Source organism: Engystomops pustulosus, chromosome 2 (assembly GCF_040894005.1).
Source record: "Engystomops pustulosus chromosome 2, aEngPut4.maternal, whole genome shotgun sequence".
Classification (NCBI taxonomy): domain Eukaryota; kingdom Metazoa; phylum Chordata; class Amphibia; order Anura; family Leptodactylidae; genus Engystomops; species Engystomops pustulosus.
The window spans coordinates 9,983,064-10,006,498 of record NC_092412.1 but is presented as its reverse complement, the minus strand read 5'-3'; the positions used below and the strand labels follow the sequence as shown (position 1 = coordinate 10,006,498).

The 23,435-nt window shown below is 45.8% G+C and overlaps 1 protein-coding gene across 1 annotated transcript in view; it reads right to left on the bottom strand.

Moving 5' to 3' along the window:
- LOC140119800 (uncharacterized) overlaps window positions 1-23,435 on the bottom strand; it is a 50,925-nt gene that overhangs the window by 13,745 nt on the left and 13,745 nt on the right. Inside the window, exon 3 of the mRNA XM_072139197.1 lies at window positions 19-180. Coding sequence (XP_071995298.1) covers window positions 19-180 — 162 coding nt within the window. The remainder of the gene's footprint in view (window positions 1-18; window positions 181-23,435) is intronic.

The window sequence follows — 23,435 nt, the reverse complement described above, 5'->3', positions numbered from 1 at the left end:
ATTCCCGGTAGCGCTCACCTCTCCGCTGAGCAGCTCAGTGATCCTGGAGGTAAGTTCTAGGATCTTCTGCTCATGTATCAGTGAATGAGGTGGAGGCTCGGTGATGGGGCTCTGGGTCCATCCTCCTGACACACGGGGGGTCACACACTCACCAGACGACTTCTTCACTACTGTGTAATCCTGTGTATGGGGAGACACTGATCACTACATAGATCCTAAGAATCCTTCACCTCTCCAGTCATTTCCCGCTGTTATTCCTAGAGATAAGAGCCGTGTCCTGGGAGACTCTCACCTCTCCGGTTATCAAGGAGATCATCTCCAGGGTGAGCTCCAGGATCCTGGCCGCCATCTGCTCTCTGTCCTTCTCCCGGATCCCTGGTGGATCATTGATGGAAAGGATCATCTTTAGGAGAAACCTCTGGGAGTCCTGTATCCATAGAACCTGAGGGAAAATGATAAAGATTAAAGGCAAAAGAATGTGTACAGACAGGAACACTCTCCGCCCTAATTAGCAGTCATCAGGTTTTCAATCCACATGTTCCAAACCTATTCAAAACATAATACTGTGGGGTTTATTTACTAAGGGTCCTGTGGCCGCATCTCCATGGGGTTTTCCGTCGTTTTCGGGGATTGCACCGCTGGGACAGGTATTTAGTAAGCGATTGTGTCGCACGTGATCGGATTGTGTCAAAACAAATTGGGGGACGATCCGAAGCACTTCGAGCAATCCAAGCACTTCCATACACCGGGAGGAAGATGGTGAACGCCGGTCGGAAATCAAGCACACAATCTTCTTGAATCGCGGTGCAGTGCATTGTCGTTGGACAACGCACTTTCGGAGTCTCCTCCACATCACGTAAGTAAATGTGCCCCTGTGTGTGGCGCCGTCATTTTTGGGAGGATCAGTGAGTAATAATCCAAAATGACAGAATATTTGTGTTGCCCTCGGGTATGTCCTGACGAGCAAACACCACATTGATTTATATGCTATATGTTTATGCAGCTTTAGTGGTGGCATTTAAAGAGGTAACACTACTCTTAAGGTCCAAGTTTGAGGAACCAAAGGTGAAAAGTTCAGCACAGACCAGAAATTTGTCGTTATAGTCCGGTAACACCCGAAATTTGTCGTTATGGTCCACTAACACTTATTATATTACATCATTACTTAGCAATTCCAATGTTCCAGGTTTGAGGGCCACAAAACGGTAGTTAAAGTAAATCTACCATCAGAATCCATCTTGATGAACTCACTAATAGATCCAGGCACCATGACTGTGGTAATCCCCTTTTCCTGTTAGTCCTACAGGCAGCACAGGGAAGACCATGAGACTGGGTTCCCTAGGTACAACCTCATAGACACATGTTAGAAAGCAATGACCAATCAAAGTAGTAGCCTCGCCTATAAAAGGTGGAGAAAAGGAAGAATCGGTTGTATTTTTGGGTCGTCCTATGCAGCAGCACACACCCAAAGGGGTTAATTCCCTGATACTAGGAGGTCAGGTGACAAGACTATTGACAGGTCTACTTAATCATACCCAAGTCCTGTTGCTTCAGGCAGGTGTTAGAGACTGAAGGGTGGTAAGGAAACCTTTAGCTTTGTTATTTCTATTACTGGGGTGACATTAAGGGTAAATGTTACTACATCCTTTAGTGTGTTATTAGAGGCCATAGGAGTTATAAAATTTGGAGGTCCATGTTTCATGGTAGCGGAAGTGCTTCAATATCACACCAGAATTGGTCATCAGACAGGTCTCTGGTTGATGAAGGACTCAGAGATTGTATTTATCAAGCTGCGGCCATATTGTTTTCTGAGAACCCTCCTCTAAGGGTATGTTTGGAGGTTTTTACTCACTTAGCCATTTAAACAGACAGTGGCATTGTTTCATGGCGGTAAGTAGTGTGATTAGAAGACAATATAGTAGTATTATGTTGGTTTCATTGTAGATGTCCAGCCGTGGATCAGAAGATTCAAGAAGGCCTGAGACTAGAGGCGGCAAAGTGTCTTCTAAGTGAAAGCATCTGACCTGCCATAATAGTGAAGATTTATTGCCGGATGGTTGTGAGTTCAGACTGTACGGACATTGTAGGCATCAGGAGCTCAGGATGCTTCTTCCCCATCTCAGGAGATGATGTCTTATATCAGACAATTTGTTTCAGAAACTCTAAGGTAGAATACATCCAGACAGTCTCTTGCACAGTCAAGTCCTGTTGACACAGGAAGAATTTCAAGTTTTAGATGAGATAAATACTTTAGCATCAGAGGATGAAAAAGATCCTAAATAAGCTTATTCGTGTAGTAAGAGTGGAGGAAAGTTCTAATGTGAGTGCGGATCAAAAGCCTCTGAATAAACTTAGGAACTTTTCTTTGGATGAAGTTGATTTGTAATTCATGGAATGACAGTGGAATCTCCTCCAAGTGTGGATTTTGCCGTGGTTAAGCTGTCCACAAGAACATTGGTCTCTGTAAAATATGGGGCTAGTTTACCGGAAGTATTAGACCGTAAAATGTACACAGCTTTTAGAAGATCATATGACACAGGAGCGGCTCAAGTCAAAGTGGCAGCCGCCAGTTCTACCGTAGCTAAATCTCTTAGGTCCTGGTTGAATCAGCTCTAAGATTATAGTCACTAGAGTGTCGACAGGGATGATCTTCTGAAGGCCTTTAGATACATATCGTTGACCAGTGAATTTTTATTTGACGCCTCCAGCCCGGCTGTGAGATTGTCAGCAGAGAGTATGGCTTTGTCAGACAGAATTTAAGCTAACTAAACTAACTAAAGCTACAACTAAAAAGGAAAACTATTTGGTTCTCAATTGGATGAACTAATGGAAAAACTGTCACCTAAGAAGGGAAAATCCTTGTTGTTCTTACAGCAGAACAGAAGAGAAAGCCGCCAAGGGTCGTCTTATGTGTATTGTAACCAGAGAGATTGGTTTCGTAAAGAAAGTAAAGACCATCCCTTCTATCATAGTATCATAGTATATAAGGCTGGAAAAAGACGCAAGTCCGGAAGTCTATAGGAGAGGACACTGTAGGGCACATGGAAGAAGCTGCTTAACCCAGCTGTCTTCTTCATCCTATAATTTCTGATGCCAGATATCTGCTTTACCAATGATCATGACAGTGCGGACGAAGATCTTAAGTAATAACAATCCTACTATATTGGCCCCAAAAAGTGTGATTCCCCATGCTAATTCAGACGGCTCAAGTGAATTTCTGAGAATTACCTCACTGCCCAGACCTCCTTAGTCAAGACAAGTTGTTGTGCAAGAATCTGAAGGTCCTTTAACTAACAGCTTGGAAATTGACATATCCGAAATAAATAACCTAGGGTTGTCAGAAGCTGTCATACAGAGCCTAATGGTCTTGTGGTCAGCAACTTCTAAGGTATATCAGAGATCTGTTAATGCGTATCTTAGATGGTGTGAACAAGAACACAAGAATGGCCAGAAGTCGATTATGCCGGATATTCTATTCTTTTAACAGAAAGGTTTTGACCAAGGGTCAAATCACAGCCCTGTCTGCTTGCTCCAGAAAAGCCTGGTCCAGGGAAACCATTGTGTAAGAAATTAATGAGGGGAATCAGAAAGTTAAGACCAAGCGTGCTTCAACCATACACCAAATGGGATTTATCCATAGTCTTGAAAAAACTTAGTATAGAAAAATCAGAATCTATTGAGATCAAAATGTTGACCTTTAAAGGACATCTAGCACACATTACCGGGGGCAGACTGTCCTCTTATGAAGGCTCGTTACTTCCAGGAGATGGTGGCACAGGTCCAGCCACATCAAAGATTCTAGTATTGCAAAGAAAATACGTTTATGAGCCCAAGGCTCACGTCACCTAACCGCCGCATGGCTCCGCCTTTCCATAATTATGCACGCCCCCCGCCTGTTTAGTATTCACTCCTCTGTCCGGCTTCTTCACCGGTCCCTTGCACAGCCTTTGGGTTATTAGTGTGGCTGTGCAAGGACACAGAGGCATGAATACTAAGCATGCACTAGTATTTATATGCAATACCAGAGCCCTGGATTTACCTGGAACCTGAGCCATCGCCCCCTAGAGGTAACGAGTATTCAAGGAGGACAGTCTGCCCCCAATAATGTGGTACTAGATGTCCTTTAAGTTATTCTTAACCGCAATCACATCTGGGAAGGGAGTAAGTGATATACATATATACATCCTACACCTATACTGTATACAGGGAGCTCAGTTTTCAGGAATCTATGATCTGCAAATTGCATTTGTTCTAGGGAATAGGTTATGGGTAGATTAGCACACACCTGGTACTGAACATTAGGGTTTTATTTGGCAAATTTAATAAAACATAAGAAAAAATATTCAAGTATGGTATCCCCGTAATCGTATTGACTCATAGAATAAAGATAACATCATTATTAGGCTATACGGTGAACAACGAAAAAAAAAAAGTTAAAAATCCAGTACAGAATTGATGCTTTTCTACTCCTGTCCTCATAAAAAAGTTCATAATTTAGTGGATACTAACCCCACAATGGTAATAATGGAAAAATCATCTCCTCCCGCAAAAAAATGCTGTCACATGCTCTCAATAACGAAAAAGCTAAAATAAGGGGCCAATAAGAAAACTAAAATCCTTAAGCTATAAACCGGCTGCGTCCCTAAGGGGTAAAGGATCACGTGGAACCCTCCCAGTGACTGAGACAACCACGGTTCGTTAATATGGATGAGTTCTTTCTGCAAGGGCTAACGCCAATAGGCACGCCAGCTTTATGCCCGCTGTCCTGACAGACAGTGTCTCCGGGTCTAAAGAGCTCAAATATTTGAGTAAGATGTCTATGTATAGATGTATATTTGGGAACAATTGATCTGGATGCTACGGCACCCCTTATTAATCTCAAATATAATTTGTTTTCAGTCAGGTTCGGGATTATAATATTAAGAGCAGAACCTATTGTTTTATTAGTGTTGGATCCAATACCTGATCTATGTTTAACTGCCAGGAAACTCTAATGCATTCCATATGCATTCCATATATCGACCGATCCTTGTATCCCTGTTTCGGTCTGCCATGTCTGAAACTATATCTATATCTAGAGCAAGTTTTTGGTCTCAAAAACCAATTGAGTAATTTGTTTGCCTGTTAGCTCTGGATATCTGAACAGCTTATCGGTGCCGCAATCCACATTACTTGCAGAAGTTGTTGTAACAGGTCCACAGGTCTACATGCATTTGGCTGTATCCCCCAACGGGATTTTCCCGTGTCTCCACATATTGGGGCTCATTTGTTAAGGGTCCGAACAGCGCACTTTTGTTGGAATTCCCAAATATTTCCATATTGCGGAAAATTGCCCCAGGATTTTGGCGCACGCAATCGGATTTTGCCGTATCGGCGCCGGCTTGCACGTGACAGAAATCGGGGGGCGGGCTGTCTGACAACCCGACGGATTTGGACAAATCCGCGGAATTTAAAAAAGGATTTGTATCGCAACATCAAGCACCAGGAAGAAGCAGGTGAACTCCGGTGGACCTCGTCGCAGCAGCGACACATGCAGGAACTCGAAAGCACAATGTTAGTGAATTGTGCCGGACAACGCACCACTGGATCGCGATGGGACCGGGTAAGTAAATCTGCCCGCAAACTTGTTCGAGTCACCTGGAACATATTGAGCTCTTATGTCTATGTTCTTTTCTACTGCCCAATTCCATAAATCTAGGGCCATCAAGCATAACTGCCTGGATCGTGTTCCCTCATTTTGTTCACATATGCTTTCGCAGTTTTATTGTCCATCTGTAGTGCAATAGTCTGATGGGGACTCACATTCTCTATCATATGAAGAGTCTCGCTGCCCTTAATTCTAACACATTTATGTGAAACCTTTTTCGTCTTCTGACCATACACCCCTCATTGTGCCTTTCGTTGAAAAGGCTCCCTCAACCTGTGAGGGAGGCGTCTGATGTTACAACCAAATCCGCCTGAGGCATTCGAATTGATGAGGGAGGAGGATCTGGAAGGCTGGACAGGCTTTTTTTGATTCTGCAAATGATTTCCTAGCCCTGTTATTCGCTTTTACCTCCTGAATAAATCCTGGTCCAAAGAGGTGAACTCTTTCTATATAAGGAAACTCGTGAGCTTCTTGGGCCAAGTCTAGCATCCCCGCAAATGTCAGGCCAACTATGATAACCGGTCTGGTTATGGTCTTAGACGCTAGCAGCCTCTGAGTGTTATGGACAGCATTAATAACAGGGGACCTACCACATCCGTCATCTTAAACTGTGTGTTACATAAAATGGCATCCAGACCATTTGGAGTACTAGAGGTTCCAGCAATGGACAACAGAGCTGGATCAATGGGACTTATTTACTAAGGGTCGCGGATCACACTTTTGTCGGTTTGCTAACTGTTTTCGGCATTTGCGCAGCTGTGATAGGAATTTAACAGGGGTTTGCGCTGGGATTGTGTCACACACGATCAGATTGTGGTGCAGCTGCGTCGGTTTTCATGTGACTGATTCGGACTAAGCTCGGGATTTAACTTTCAAATTGTGTCGCAAGACAACGCAAGCCAATGCACCAGGAAGAAGAAAATGAACTCAGACCTGAGCGGGGAAGTGACACCGGATGGGTAAGTAAGTGTGCCCCAACATCTGGTTCAACCAATGCCAATATAATTGCGTAACACTGTGGGGGTCATTTACTAAGGGCCTGATTCACGTTTTCCCGACGTGTTACCAGAATATTTCCGATTTGCGCCGATTTCCCCTGAATTGCCCCAGGATTTTGGCGCACGCGATCGGATTGTGGCGCATCGGCGCTGGCATGCACGCGACGGAAATCGGGGGCGTGGCCGATGGAAAACCCGACGAGTTCGGAATAAACTGCCGCATTAAAAAAAAAAAAATCTGTCGTGGAGCTTGCACTTACCTTCACTCAGCCCGGCTCGGTGAACTCCACTGCGTTCCGATGCTTTTCAGCGCAGCAGCGCCACCTGGTGGGCGGCGGAGGAACTGCCTTAATAAATCCCGTCCGGACCCGAATCCAGCGCAGAGAACGCACCGCTGGATCGCGAATGGACCGGGTAAGTAAATCGGCCCCTGTGTGTCCTGAAAGTTTGAGTACGTCTGAGTATTCTGCTATATATACAGCTACATACATAGTCATATATACATCCTACACCTATACTGTATACAGACATATATATACAGCTACATACATAGTCATATATACACCCCACACCTGTACTGTATACAGACATATATATACAGCTACATACATAGTCATATATACACCCCACACCTATACTATATACAGACATATATGTACAGCTACATACATAGTCATATATACACCCCACACCTATACTGTATACAGAGACATATATATATACAGCTACATACATAGTCATATATACACCCCACACCTATACTGTATAGAGAGACATATATATACAGCTACATACAAAGTCATATATACACCTATACTGTATACAGAGACATATATATACAGCTACATACATAGTCATACATACATCCCACACCTATACTGTATACAGAGACATATATACAGCTACATACATAGTCATATATAAACCCACACCTATACTGTATACAGAGGCATATATACAGCTACATACATAGTCATATATACACCCCACACCTATACTGTATACAGAGACATATATATACAGCTACATACATAGTCCTATATACACCCCACAGCCTATACTGTATACAGAGACATATATATACAGCTACATACATAGTCATACATACATCCCACACCTATACTGTATACAGAGACATATATACAGCTACATACATAGTCATATATACACCCCACACCTATACTGTATACAGAGACATATATATACAGCTACATACATAGTCATGTATACATCCCACACCTATACTGTATACAGAGACATATATATATACAGTTACATACATAGTCATATATACACCCCACACCTATACTGTATACAGAGACATATCTATATACAGTTACATACATAGTCATATACACACCCCACACCTATACTGTATACAGAGACATATATATATACAGCTACATACATAGTCATATATACACCCCACACCTATACTGTATACAGAGACATATATATATACAGCTACATACATAGTCATATATACACCCCACACCTATACTGTATACAGAGACATATATATACAGCTACATACATAGTCATATATACACCCCACACCTAAACTGTATACAGAGACATATATATATACAGCTACATACATAGTCATATATACACCCCACACCTATACTGTATACAGAGACATATATATATACAGCTACATACATAGTCATATATACACCCCACACCTATACTGTATACAGAGACACATATATATACAGTTACATACATAGTCATATATACACCCCACACCTATACTGTATACAGAGACACATATATATACAGCTACATACATAGTCATATATACACCCCACACCTATACTGTATACAGAGACACATATATATACAGTTACATACATAGTCATATATACACCCCACACCTATACTGTATACAGAGACACATATATATACAGCTACATACATAGTCATATATACACCCCACACCTATACTGTATACAGAGACACATATATATACAGTTACATACTCTGCTGCTGGTGAGTCCTATGAGCTTGTGACTCACACAACTTCCTCTATGGGCCAGAGATTACACGGGGGGCGGGAGATACAGGGCGGGGCTACACGTGGGCGGAGCTTAATAACCATATTTGTAGGTGTGATTCTCCTGATAGGAAGCCCAAGCTCTGCTCTTCCGGTGTCTTGTATAGAGCGACTCCTTACAGCGATTATGTCACGGGAAGGGGCGGAGCCTCAGGGAAAGGGGCGCGGCTTACTAAGAAGTCTCTTCACAGAGCGGGAAGTAGAGGAGAGAGCGGTCACAGGGCAGTGTGTACATGTGTCTGGCGGGAACCTGACAGCAGGGCAGTGTGTACATGTGTCTGGCGGGAACCTGACAGCAGGACAGTGTGTACATGTGTCTGGCGGGAACCTGACAGCGGGGCAGTGTGTACATGTGTCTGCCGGGAACCTGACAGCAGGGCAGTGGTACATGTGTCTGGCGGGAACCTGACAGCAGGGCGGTGTGTACATGTGTCTGGCGGTAACCTGACAGCAGGGCAGTGTGTACATGTGTCTGGCGGGAACCTGACAGCAGGGCAGTGTGTACATGTGTCTGGCGGGAACCTGACAGCAGGGCAGTGTGTACATGTGTCTGGCGGGAACCTGACAGCAGGGCAGTGTGTACATGTGTCTGGCGGGAACCTGACAGCAGGGCGGTGTGTACATGTGTCTGGCGGTAACCTGACAGCAGGGCAGTGTGTACATGTGTCTGGCGGGAACCTGACAGCAGGGCAGTGTGTACATGTGTCTGGCGGGAACCTGACAGCAGGGCAGTGTGTACATGTGTCTGGCGGGAACCTGACAGCAGGGCAGTGTGTACATGTGTCTGGCGGGAACCTGACAGCAGGGCGGTGTGTACATGTGTCAGGGGAGCAGTGCTGCTGTAAGATGTGTTACATAGGACTGCATGGCTGATAAGTACTGAGGTGTATGTTACATGGGGCTGCGTGTCTGGTAGGGGTTCAGGTGTGTGTTACATGGGTCTGGGGGTCTGGTAGGGCTTGTGGTCTTATTACATGGGGCTGCGTGTCTGCTAGGGCTTGTGGTCTTATTACATGGGGCTGCGTGTCTGCTAGGGCTTGTGGTCTGTGTTACATGGGGCTGCGTGTCTGCTAGGGCTTGTGGTCTGTGTTACATGGGGCTGGGGGTCTGCTAGGGCTTGTGGTCTGTGTTACATGGGGCTGGGGGTCTGGTAGGGCTTGTGGTCTGTGTTGCATGGGGCTGCGTGTCTGCTAGGGCTTGTGGTCTGTGTTGCATGGGGCTGCGTGTCTGGTAGGGGTTGTGGTGGCAGGAGATGATGGTCGGACACAAGTGTCGCAGTAACTAATGTCCGGGTGCTGTAGACGCTGCAGTTTACACCCTGAGAAGAGTCTCCCATGCGACATTAATCTTCCCCCGGGGCTGTTAATGCGCTGCTGCTCCGGCTTGCAGTCATGACCTTGTGTCCCGGCCACGAGCTGCAGCAGTGAAGACCCCGCAGCACAATGTGTTCTGTGAGGACGTTCCCCATGTGTATTATAAACATGAATGAGGGACGTAACTATAACGTTATAGTGATTTAACCAAATTATTATATGCGATTCCCCCTTTGACTACTTTGTGCTGCTCATCCTTTTCTTTCTAAAATTATAGTATTTTCTGTTGTGATAGTGTTTGACAAAAATCTTTCTCACCAGAGGTGAAATAGGTGGAGACTTGTATCAGTCTGTCTATGCCCTTAAACTGAGGCCAGTTAGCTTACCCACAGATCCCTGATGCCCAGTACATACAGGATGTATATGGTGACAGCCCTGCAGCTTCCATCACATGGAGGAGGAGGTGACATGTACAGTACATATAGGATGTATATGGTGACAGCCTGGCAGCTCCTATCAGATGAAGGAACAGGGGACAGGTACAGTGCATACTGGATGTATATGGTGACAGCCTGGCAGCTTCCATCACATGGAGAAGCAGGGGACATGTACAAAACATACAGGATGTATATGGTGGCAGCTTCCATCACATGGAGAAGCAGGGGACATGTACAAAACATACAGGATGTATATGGTGACAGCCTGGCAGCTTCCATCACATGGAGGAGCAGGGGACATGTACAGTACATACAGGATGTATATGGTGACAGCCTGGCAGCTTCCATCACATGGAGAAGCAGGGGACATGTACAGTACATACAGGATGTATATGGTGACAGCCCTGCAGCTTCCATCACATGGAGGAGGTGACATGTACAGTACATACAGGATGTATATGGTGACAGCCCTGCAGCTTCCATCACATGGAGGAGGAGGTGACATGTACAGTACATACAGGATGCATATGGTGACAGCCTTGCAGCTTCCATCACATGGAGGAGGAGGTGACATGTACAGTACATACAGGATGTATATGGTGACAGCCTGGCAGCTTCCATCACATGGAGGAGCAGGGGACATGTACAGTACATACAGGATGTATATGGTGACACCCTGGCAGCTTCCATCACATGGAGGAGCAGGGACATGTACAGCCCATACAGGATGTATATGGTGACAGCCTGGCAGCTCCTATCAGATGAAGGAACAGGGGACATGTACAGTGCATACCGGATGTATATGGTGACAGCCTGGCAGCTTCCATCATATGGAGGAGCAGGGGACATGTACAGAACATACAGGATGTATATAGTGACAGCCTGGCAGCTCCCATCACATGGAGGAGCAGGGGACATGTACAAAAATACAGGATGTATATGGTGACAGCCTGGCAGCTCCTATCAGATGAAGGAACAGGGGACATGTACAGTACATACAGGATGTATATGGTGACAGCCTGGCAGCTTCCATCCCATGGAGGAGCAGGGGACATGTACAGTACATACAGGATGTATATGGTGACAGCCTGGCAGCTTCCATCCCATGGAGGAGCAGGGGAGATGCACAGTACTTACAGGATGTAGATGGTGACAGCCTGGCAGCTTCCATCACATGGAGGAGCAGGGGACATGTACAGTACATACAGGATGTATATGGTGACAGCCTGGCAGCTTCCATCATATGGAGGAGCAGGAGACATGTACAATACATACAGGATGTATATGGTGACAGCCTGGCAGCTCCTATCAGATGAAGGAACAGGGGACATGTACAGTGCATACAGGATGTATATGGTGACAGCCTGGCAGCTCCCATCACATGGAGGAGCAGGGGACATGTACAAAACATACAGGATGTATATGGTGACAGCCTGGGAGCTTCCATCATATGGAGGAGCAGGAGACATGTACAATACATACAGGATGCATATGGTGACAGCCTGGCAGCTCCTATCAGATGAAGGAACGGGGGACATGTACAGTGCATACAGGATGTATATAGTTTCATAGTTTCTACGGTTGAAAAAAGACACTTGTCCATCAAGTTCAACCAAGGAAGGGAAGGGATTGGATGAGGAAGGGATTTAGGGGAAACAATTCTATATAACATAACCATCAATGTTATTTAGGTGTAAAAAGGCATCTAGACCCTTCTTGAAGCTCTCTGCTGTCCCTGCTGTGACCAGCGCCTGAGGCAGACTATTCCACAGATTGACCGTTCTCATAGTAAAAAAGCCCTGTCGCCTCCGGTGATTAAACCTTGATTTCTCCAAACGGAGACAGTGCCCCCTCGTCTTTTGATTTGATCTAATCTGAAACAACTTCCCACCATATTTTTTGTATGGACCATTCATATATTTAAATAAATTAATCATGTCCCCTCGTAGTCGTCTCTTTTCCAGACTAAATAAATCTAGTTGTTTTAATCTTTCCTCATAACTGAGACCCTCCATACCCCTTATCATTTTTGTGGCTCTACGTTGAACCCTCTCCAGCTCCAGGGCATCCTTTTTATGGACCGGTGCCCAGAACTGGACAGCATATTCCAGGTGTGGCCGAACCAGTGCCTTGTATAGTGGTAATATTACATCCCTATCACGAGAGTCCATACCACTTTTGATACATGACAAGATCCTACTAGCTTTAGAGGCAGCTGATTGACATTGCATGCTGTTATTCAATTTATGATCTACTAGTACCCCCAGGTCCTTCTCAACAAGGGACTCTCCCAGATTTACTCCCCCAAGGACATATTTTGCCTTTGGATTATTGGCCCCCAGGTGCATAACCTTACATTTATCCACATTAAACCTCATTTGCCAAGTGGATGACCAAACATTCAGTTTGTCCAAGTCACCCTGCAGCCTATGAACATCCTCCATAGACTGTATTACACTACACAGTTTGGTGTCATCTGCAAAAATAGACACAGTGCTATTAATTCCTACCTCTATATCATTAATAAATATATTAAATAGTAGTGGGCCAAGCACAGAACCCTGGGGTACACCACTCATAACTGGTGACCATTCCGAGTAGGAATCATTGATCACAACTCTCTGGATACGATCCTTCAGCCAGTTTTCAGTCCAATTGCAAATGATTTCTGCCAAACCAATAGCCCTAATTTTACCCATCAGGCGTCTATGAGGGACAGTGTCAAATGCCTTTGCAAAGTCCAAGAACACAATATCCACAGCTGCTCCTCCATCCAGACACCTGCTCACCTCTTCATAGAAGCAGATAAGGTTAGTTTGACAACTTCTATTCTTAGTAAACCCATGCTGGCTGTCACTTATTATACTATTTGATGTCACATACTCCAGTATGTAGTCTTTTACCAACCCTTCCAATACTTTCCCCACAATGGAAGTTAAGCTTACAGGCCTGTAATTGCCAGGCGAAGTTCTAGAGCCCTTTTTATATATTGGCACCACATTTGCCTTGCGCCAGTCACTTGGCACCACACCAGACATTACAGAATCCCTGAAGATTTTAGCCAGCGGTACAGCAATAACAGAACTGAGTTCTTTAAGAACTCTGGGGTGTAACCCATCTGGTCCAGGAGCTTTGTACACATTGATTTTATTGAGCTTAGATTGGATAATGTCTACATTTAGCCAGCCTAGTATATCACAGGATCCATGACCCGCACTGGCACCACCCAAGTCAGAAGTTCTCTCTTCTATTGTATAAACGGAGCTAAAAAACCTATTAAGTATCTCCGCCTTCTCCTGGTCTCCAGTCACCGATGCCCCATTTTCAGAATAAAGGGGTCCAACCTGTTGTGACCCATTTTTTTTTGCATTGATATACCTAAAAAATTTCTTGGGATTTGTTTTGCTATCTTTAGCCACCTGTCTTTCATTTTGTATTTTGGCTGATTTGATTTCTTTTTTACAGATTTTGGTAAGTTTTTTATAAGTATTGAAAGCCTCAGGTGACCTGTCAGATTTATATTTTTTAAATGCCCTCTTTTTCTCATTAATTGCCCTTTTAACTGTAGGTGTAAGCCACGCGGGGTGTAATCTAGCCCGTCTATACTTGTTACCTATTGGAATAAATTTAGAAGTATAAAAACCCAGGATAGATTTGAATTTCTCCCATTTAACATTAGTATCACCATGTGACAGTATCTGATCCCAGTCTATATCCTGTATTGCAGCCCTGAATTTTTTGAAATTAGCCCTCTTAAAATTCAAAGTTTTCGATTTTCCCACCTGTTTCTGCTTTTTAAAGTTTAAGAGGAAAATAATTATATTATGATCGCTGTTCCCAAGGGGTTCCTGGACACTGACATTTTGGACAATCTCCTCGTTGTTAGAAATCACAAGGTCCAACAATGCGTCACCTCTTGTGGGATCTTCTACAAGCTGCACCATAAAATTATCCTGAAGAATGTTCATAAAATGTCTCCCCTTCATAGATGAAGACGAGCCCTGACCCCAATTTATATTTGTGACCCCAATTTATATAGTGACAGCCTGGCAGCTCCTATCAGATGAAGGAACAGGGGACATGTACAGTGCATACCGGATGTATATAGTGACAGCCTGGCAGCTCCTATCAGATGAAGGAACAGGGGACATGTACAGTGCATACCGGATGTATATGGTGACAGCCTGGCAGCTTCCATCATATGGAGGAGCAGGGGACATGTACAGAACATACAGGATGTATATGGTGACAGCCTGGCAGCTCCCATCACATGGAGGAGCAGGGGACATGTACAAAAAATACAGGATGTATAAGGTGACAGCCTGGCAGCTCCTATCAGATGAAGGAACAGGGGACATGTGCAGTGCATACAGGATGTATATGGTGACAGCCTGGCAGCTCCCATCACATGGAGGAGCAGGGGACATGTACAAAACATACAGGATGTATATGGTGACAGCCTGGGAGCTTCCATCACATGGAGGAGCAGGGGAGATGCACAGTACATACAGGATGTATATGGTGACAGCCTGGCAGCTTCCATCCCATGGTGGAGCAGGGGAGATGCACAGTACATACAGGATGTTGATGGTGACAGCCTGGCAGCTTCCATCGCATGGAGGAGCAGGGGACATGTACAGTGCATACCGGATGTATATGGTGACAGCCTGGCAGCTTCCATCATATGGAGGAGCAGGGGACATGTACAGAACATACAGGATGTATTTGGTGACAGTCTGGCATCTTCCATCACAGGGAGGAGCAGGGGACATGTACAGTACATACAGGATGTATATGGTGACAGCCTGGCAGCTTCCATCTCAGCAGCGGACAGGTAATAAGTGGAAGAAATCATAAGCAAACCAGTTACATGAAGTTTATAGACTGTGCTGTATGAGCACTAAGGTGTAATAGCTTATCTACACAGAGCTGATACTGCTGATGACAAGGTTGTGGTGGGGGCAGCATGAGGTGCAAAGAGACAGAGAAAGTTCTGTAGAATCACAGACTGGGATTGAGGGACTAATAGGGAACAGGGGAGATGGTCTACCTCACTAATCTTTGCAGGAGACATCTGCTGAACATATCCAGCTCTGCTCCATTTACTCTCATATTGTTTATCAGCACATGGAGAGGAAGCAGCCATTGCAGCTCCGAGGTAATCTGACGGGGATAGCAAGGAAACTACTTCATATAGGTAATAAAGATAATAGACAAACTTGTTTTACATCTCAAGAGCTATTGATTTGTGAAAAAAAATCTCTTTAAACATTAACATTTGTAAGAACTGTGTGAGCTGTGCTACATCTGGCGCTGCAGCGCCCAAAGCATTAACCTCTGGAAGACTGTGTTGCACAGCAAGGCATTCCAGCCTGCCAAAATCCTCACTGGCCGGAAACCCAGGTTACTAGCTAAGCTCCTTACCCTGCAAAGTACCTTGGAGGAGGAGCCGGAGCGACTGCAGCCCAGCAAGGAAGGAGGTTAATCGGCCATCTTGGATTTTGGCGTAGGCCGCAACTGAGCCTGCCGGCAGTGTGCACACCAGCCAGAGTGCCGGGGCACTTGTCCTGCCACTGGAACGGAGTATCGCTAATTCCCCGCTGAGCACCTTCTGCTAGCCATTCCCTCCGAGACCCGGAACAAAACAACCAGATTTACAGCTCATTCAAGTTGGAGTTTCTGGCGTTAGTCCGGGCTGTGACTGAAAAGTTCAAAGATTATCTGGCTGCTTCCTTCTTCACCGTCTTCACAAACAAAAACCCCTTTGCACATCTGAACAACGCATGGCTTGGAGCAGTGGAGGGCCTCAAGACTAACCAACTTTAACTTCAACATCAAGTATCGGACCGGCAAAAGCAACGACAATGTCGATGCTCTTCTGTCTCCCTGACCAGTGGGAGGGACCCTCCACGGATGCTCAGTGGGAAGACATCGAGATACCAGCGTTCTATGCCCGTTTTGTGCGTCAAGACGCCCAGAAAGTTTACTCCTTGCCCTTTGAAGCAAAGCCTGCTCCGCAACAAGAAGAGTCTGTGCCACCTGCAGAGAAGGACCCTGTGGATGAGTCTTCAGGCTGATAGCCGTGCCATAGGAGAATTGATGCACTATGTTGGCGAATGGCTGATGGGGAATTGATCCAACTGTGGCGCCATTGGAAAACATCAGAGCCTGCTAAAAAGGAGAACTCTGGATCCCATCACCTGTGACTGACTGTACCAGATCATGATCCCCAGGAGGGATTCCAAGTCTTCTGATGACACTTTGGCACTCAGAAGACTGAAGCTACCCTTTGCAAGTGGTTCTACTGGGTGAACATGAAACCCGACATCAAGGCCTGTGTCGGGAGTGCTCAGCCTGTGTTATCGCTCGAGGAGAACACAATCAACGAGCCCCTCTACTCCCCATTGTAAGCCAACGCGCTCTGGAGATCGTGGCCATAGACCACATATAGTTGTAGCCCATCAGGTCCGGTCATACCTATGAAATGATTATAATAAACCATTATACCAATTTTGCAGTGCCAGTCGGAGACTTGTCCACCAGGACCATTGCGGCAGACCTGTGGAAGAGCTTCATCCTCCCCTATGGCTGTCCGGATAAAATCCTAATGGACCAGTGGACGGCGTTTGAATTCCAGGTGTTTAGAGAACTGTGTACCCTCTATGACTGTAAAAAGTTGAGGCCCACAGCCTACCATCTGCAGGGTAATGGACTCTGGAAGAAAATGAACCAGACCCCCAACATCAACATGCTGAGGACTCTTACCCAGCAAAAAGGGCTGACTGGCCGAAGCTTCTACCGAAGCTGGTGTATTTGTACAACAACACCACCCATTGCTCCACCGGATACAGGAGACATGGCCATCTCCCTGCTGATATGGCATTGGACATGGAAGCTCCTGACTCCCAATCTCTGCTCCCTCAGACTGATTGGGTCCAGGAACACCAGACGCACCTGGCGGATGCCAGGCAAATTGTGGACCTACTGGTAGAAGAGACCCAAGACAAACAAAAGAAAAACTTTGACCGCCATGCCTGGGCAGAGCCTCTTGTCCCCGGGGAATGAGTATGGCTAGGGAACAACCATCCTACCAGTAATTTAGATGGGCGTCGGCAGCCTGAGCTATACCTAGTTAGGGACAGTCTCTCCCCTGAAGTCTACGATATTTCAAGAGGAGTACAATACTTTGGGTACACTGGAACCGGCTTAAGAGATGTCTTCAATCCTTCACCCCTGTGTCAAGTCCTCTGACCCCAACACCAAATCCAAGAGACCCTCTGTGTTCATCAACCCCCAGTTTTATTGACTTCGTGACTGTACCTCGGTTTTGTGTGATTGTCTCTACCCCAGTGAGAGCTACTCCGGAGAGGCCACCATCCCTGCAGCAGTCCCTGATGCTGCTGCCCTTGGAGGATGACCTGATTCCTGAGCCTGTTGCCCCCATCGCTCCGGAGGCACCTGCGACTCCAGCTCCAGTGTCTGACTCAGAGGATGATGACAACGAGACTGTGATCTTTTCCCAACAGGTATTCTGGGAGACAAGAGGAAAGGCTCTTGCATAGCTGCAGGAGTACCAGCTGTCCCAGCGCAAGGGTCGTAACCCCAAACAGGTAGGCTTCTCAGACCCTGAGGTCCTAACCCCTGAAGCTGACTCAGACAGCGAGTAGTTTCCTTATTCACTACGTCTTGTATATATGACTTTTCGATTCCTCCCAGTTGGGCTGAGCCCACTTACCCACATCCAGTCAGACTTTCCTGGACTCCCTTATTTATTACCAAAGTCAAACTTTCCTGAACTTTCCCCCAGTTGTGCTATGAAAACACCCTTCTCTGCTGATGCAGAGCTACTCTTCAAATGACTGTGTCCCTCACCTAAAGAGGAGACCCTTTATATTATTACTCTACTTTTTCCTACCTCAAGGACTGCCCAGAGAATGGACTCTACCTACAAGAGCTTTCTGAGAGGCTTATGGCCGGTCCAGTCGCGATCCCCGATCCGGTTGGTCCGACGAAGATGAAGTTCAGCGTGATTCACGAAGCTCATGCGCCCGTGTTCCTGCATCCATCGCTTCCCCACGAGGTCCGCCGGAGTTCACCTTCTTCTTCCTGGTGCTTGTAAGTGCAACACAATTTGAAATGTTAAATCCCGCGCAGTACGAATCCGTTGTCCAACGGCCCGCCCCTTGATTTGCATCACATGGAAGCCGGTGCCGATGCACCAAAATCCGATCGCTTGGTGACTGTGTATTTGGGGGCTGGCATTACTTTATTTTCATTTATTCTCTACTTCAATTTTCTTGATTGCATTATTATCTGTAAATTACTAACATTACCTTTTGTGTTAGCGGCAGAAAGGAGGGTGTTTAGGGCCCATGCATGCCTCTTGGCCCTAGTAGATGTTTACACCTTATGGTGTATTTTAGGTGTTTTTATTCTTGTCCTGTTTTTCTATTTTGTATTGTATAATAAATAATAAAAGCTATATTTGTATTTATTGTTCAATAAACGCATCCCCTGCGGTTCTTGATTTGATTCATCCGGATTGTGTCACAATCGCGCCGGCTTTCAAGCAACATAAATGCGGGTGCGGGCCATCGAATGATCCGACAGATTCGGACAACGCGCGGGATTTAAAATTGTGTCGGAAGCCAAGAACTTACATACACCGGGAAGAAGGTGAACTCCGGCGGACTTGATCGGGGACACATGCAGGATATCGGGCGCACGATCTTAGTGAATCGCGGCAGGCTTCATCCTCGTCTGACATTCTGGATCGGGGATCGCACAGATATCGGGTAAGTTAATGTGCCCCTATGTCTTTATCATGAGAATCAATTCCTCTCATGATACATCCCATAATTTTATTTGCTTTAGCAGCAGCCGCCTGGCTCTGGTCACTAAAATTAAGTTTACCATCCACCAATACCCCCAAGTCCTTTTCAGTTTCAGTTTTACCAAGTAATTAACTGTTTAGAACATAATTATACTTTTTTTTATTTCCATGTGCATAACCTTACATTTATCTACATTAAACTTCATAAACCATTTCTCTGCCCACTCCCCAAGCTTCCACAAATCCCTTTGTAATGCTAAACTATCAACCTCAGTATTTATTACTTTACAAAGCTTAGTATCATCTGCAAATATTGAAACTTGATATTAAAAAGGAGTGGCCCCAATACTGACCCCCTGTGGCCTCCACTGGTAACATCAACCCAATTTGAGAATGTGCCATTAATGACGACCCGCTGTTTTCTGTCACTAAGCCAATTATTTACCCAAATACACAGATTTTCCCCTAGTCCCAGCAGTCTCATTTTATGTACCAACCTTTTATGCGGGACAGTGTCAATTGCCTTTGAAAAGTCCAGATATACAACATCTACAGCTTCCCACGTTACTTCTGCTTAGAAGCCACACAGATTAGTTTGACAGGACTGATCTCTTATAAACCCATCCTGACGCTGGGTTATAAGGTTATGCACAGTGAGATACTCCAGGATAGCATATCTAACAAACCCCTCAAATATTTTCCCCACCGCAGAAGTTAGACTCACAGGTGTAGTTTCCAGGATCACTTTTTGATCCTTTTTTGTACATTGGTACCACATTTGCTATGCGCCATTCCTGTGGAACATAACCAGTCCTCAGTGAATCTTCAAATATGAAAAATAATGATCTGTTTATCACCGTACATAGTTGCAGAACCCAGAGGTTTATGCCATCTGGCGCCGGTGATTTATCTATCCTAGTGGTTGTGAGGCAGTGCCGTACCTCTTCCTGGGTTAAACTGTTGACATTCCAAAGAGAATTTACATTATTCCTCATTGTGTCTTCCACCAGGGGATTTTTCTGGGTAAAGACAGTCGAGAAGGCGATATTCAGTAGATTAGCCCTTTCTTCATTTCCCTCCACCATGACCCCCATGTTATTCCTCAGAGGTCCCACACTCTGCATTTTTAGTTTCTTATCATTACCCCTATTACCCCCCCCCCCCACCCACTATGATACCCAGTCAGGTCGGTTGGTTAGGATGAGGTCCAGCACTGTACCCCTTCTTGTTGGTCCCAGGACTAGTTGTGACAGGTAATTGTCTTTTGTTGTCGACAAAAACCTGTTACCTTTGAAGGACCTGCAGGTTTCTGCTTCCTAGTCAATATCTGGGTAATTGTAGTCCCCCATGATAAGTACTTTACCATACTTTTAAGCCGCATCCATTTCACTTATCAGCAATTCCTCTGCTGCCTCCATTATATTTGGAGCCTTATAACAAACCCCTAGTAATATTTTATTATTCTTTTTCCCTCTGCTTATCTCCACCCATAAGGACTCCACATTTTCATTTGAATCACTGATGTCATCTTGCAGGACAGGCTTGAGGCAGAGAGTTTCGAGGCCAGGGTATGGAACTGGACAGCATATTCTCCCACAGAAGAGTTCCCCTGGCACAGATTCAGCAGCGCAGTCTCAGCAGAGGAGGTCCGTGCAGGTTCTTCAAACATGGACCGGAATTCTGCTAGGAATGCTGTGTGAGTGGCCGTGAACGGGTCGTCTCTGTCCCAAAGAAGGGTAGCCAAGGCCAGGGCCTTCCTGGAGAAGAGACTGATGATAAATGTCACCTTGGATCGCTCCGACGGCATGAGTTCAATGTGCAGGGAGCACTGGGTAACAAAGCCCCTGCACAGCCCGGGGTCCCCATCATACTTATTGGGCATAGATAAATGTAGCCTAAGTTCGGGAGCAGGCAGGCTAACCGGAGCCGCAGGAGCTTGACGCTGTGACACGGTTGCCATTAATTGCTGCAGCATGGCGGTGACCTGTCCTAACTGTTCCCCTTGCGCGGCAATCTGCCGGGACTGGTAAGCCACGATGGTGGGAAGATCGGACCGAATAGGTAGCGGAACGTCGGTGGGATCCATGGCCGGATCTTACTGTCAGGATGCGGGATCTGTGGATCCTTTGGACCACCGCGGGAGGTGGTACTAGCCGACACCCGTGACCGGAATCTAAGTGGCACCTGGTCTTCACCAGAGCCCGCCGCAAAGCGGCCTGGTATTGTTGCAGCAGGATGCCACCAGGTCGTTCCACAGGTGTAACTAGCCCTCGTGGCAGCCAAGGTCGAAGTACTTTTGCAGGAGACAGTCTTGTGGTAAAGTTCAGGCACAGGGTAATGACATGCGGCAGAGATGCAGGGTCAAGTCCAATCCGGGGTCAGCAACAGGAGGTCCAGGCAGATGGGAACGGGAACACAGGAACGGACTGGAACACACAGGAGCACGGGAGCAGGAAGGCAGAAAAACACAGTATTATTGCAGGGAGACTTTCACAATGGCATAAGTACAAAGGTCCGGCAGGGAATGCTGGGAGACGCCGGCCTTGATCCATTTCCTTAGCGGAGTGCTGGCCCTTTTAAATCTTCTGAAGCCGATGCGCGTGCCCTAGGAGACGGGACCGTGCACGCACGGCCGATGGACGGGTATGAGGAACTGGGAGAGGTAAGACACCATGGGAGGGCACTGGGGCACACTAAGGATCACAACAGTTATGTCACAGCTGCACTGGCTTCCATGCGGCAAAAATTGGGGGGGTGTTGTCAGATGATCCGACAGATTTGGACTGATCGCGGGATTTAACTTTCAAATTGTGTTGCAAGACAATGCACTAACAAGCAGGAAGAAGGTAAAGTCTGTCTGACCTGCGCGGGGAAGTGACACATGCAGGATATTGGGCGCATGATCTTAGTGGATTGCAGCAGAGTGCATTATTGTTGGATAATGGACTTTCGGTGAACTCCAAGGGACCGGTAAGTAAATGTGCCCCATCATGTTCTGTTTGCTCCTTGCCGGTTAAAGGTCTGCTGTACCTGCTATATTATCTGTGTGAGTGTTACTCTGTTATCTCTACTTCTGGTTATCTTGGCTCTCGTTTTGGGACAATTCCTTTGTGGCTGCAATTGTGTGCCTTATATGCTATCTCCTTTTTGACCTGGATCTCTGTTCATTCTTTTGTGTTACTTGTCCTGTTTCGTGTCCCCTATTTGGCATAGGGCAGGACCATCTTCGTGGTTGTCCTGTATCACTTAGGATACACAGAGGCAGGGCATATGGAGACTTTTTATAAATAAGGACAAAAACTCAATACAACCCGACCAACTCTAAGTACCAAACAAATAAAAGCTAGCAGAAAGGATGGCGCAGGGGGAAAAAATAGGGGAAAAAAAGTCCAAAAAACACCAAAGTCCAAAGAAAACAAATATTTTTCACCACTTCTACGTCCTCCTGAACTTCACTTAGCAGCTATGGCAAAGTATTCAATAGAGCAAAAAAAATCCAAATAAAACAGTACCTTTCTCACACGTGAGTAGAGGTAAACTCCTATTGTCCGTTCATCCTCCCGGGTTAGCACTTCGCCGGCTACAGTTGTTCCTGGGGCTCTCGGTTCACAGCTAGTTCCGGATGCAAGAGTCTGGTCCTCCGACTGGGAAACTACCTTCCTGCTATTAGTTCCGTTGAGCTCTGGCACACATCGACTCCGCTTCCATAAAAGAAGAAACAAGACGCAATAGTGCAACAGGTTTTTTCTTCTTAAATTCAAAGAGTTTAATCGATATACTTACAAAACAAAGTTAAAAAGGCCTTCAATTATAAAAGATCGCACGTTCGGTCCTCCTTGCCCGACTCACAGTTTCACCTTTACGGCTTCTTCCTGGGCTTCTAGCTGTGAAATGAGAGCCCCAGGAACATCTGTAGCCGGCGAAGCGCTAACCCGGGAGGATGAACGGACAATAAGAGTTTACCTCTACTCGCGTGTTTGGAGACATAGTGAGAAAGGTACTGTTTTATTTGGATTTTTTTGCTCTATTGAATACTTTGCCACGGCTGCTAAGTGAAGTTCAGAAGGACGCAGAAGTGGTGAAAATTATTAGTTTTTTTAGGGCATATGGAGAGGCTGGAGCTTTTGACTCACTGTCCTGTCTTATCTCTC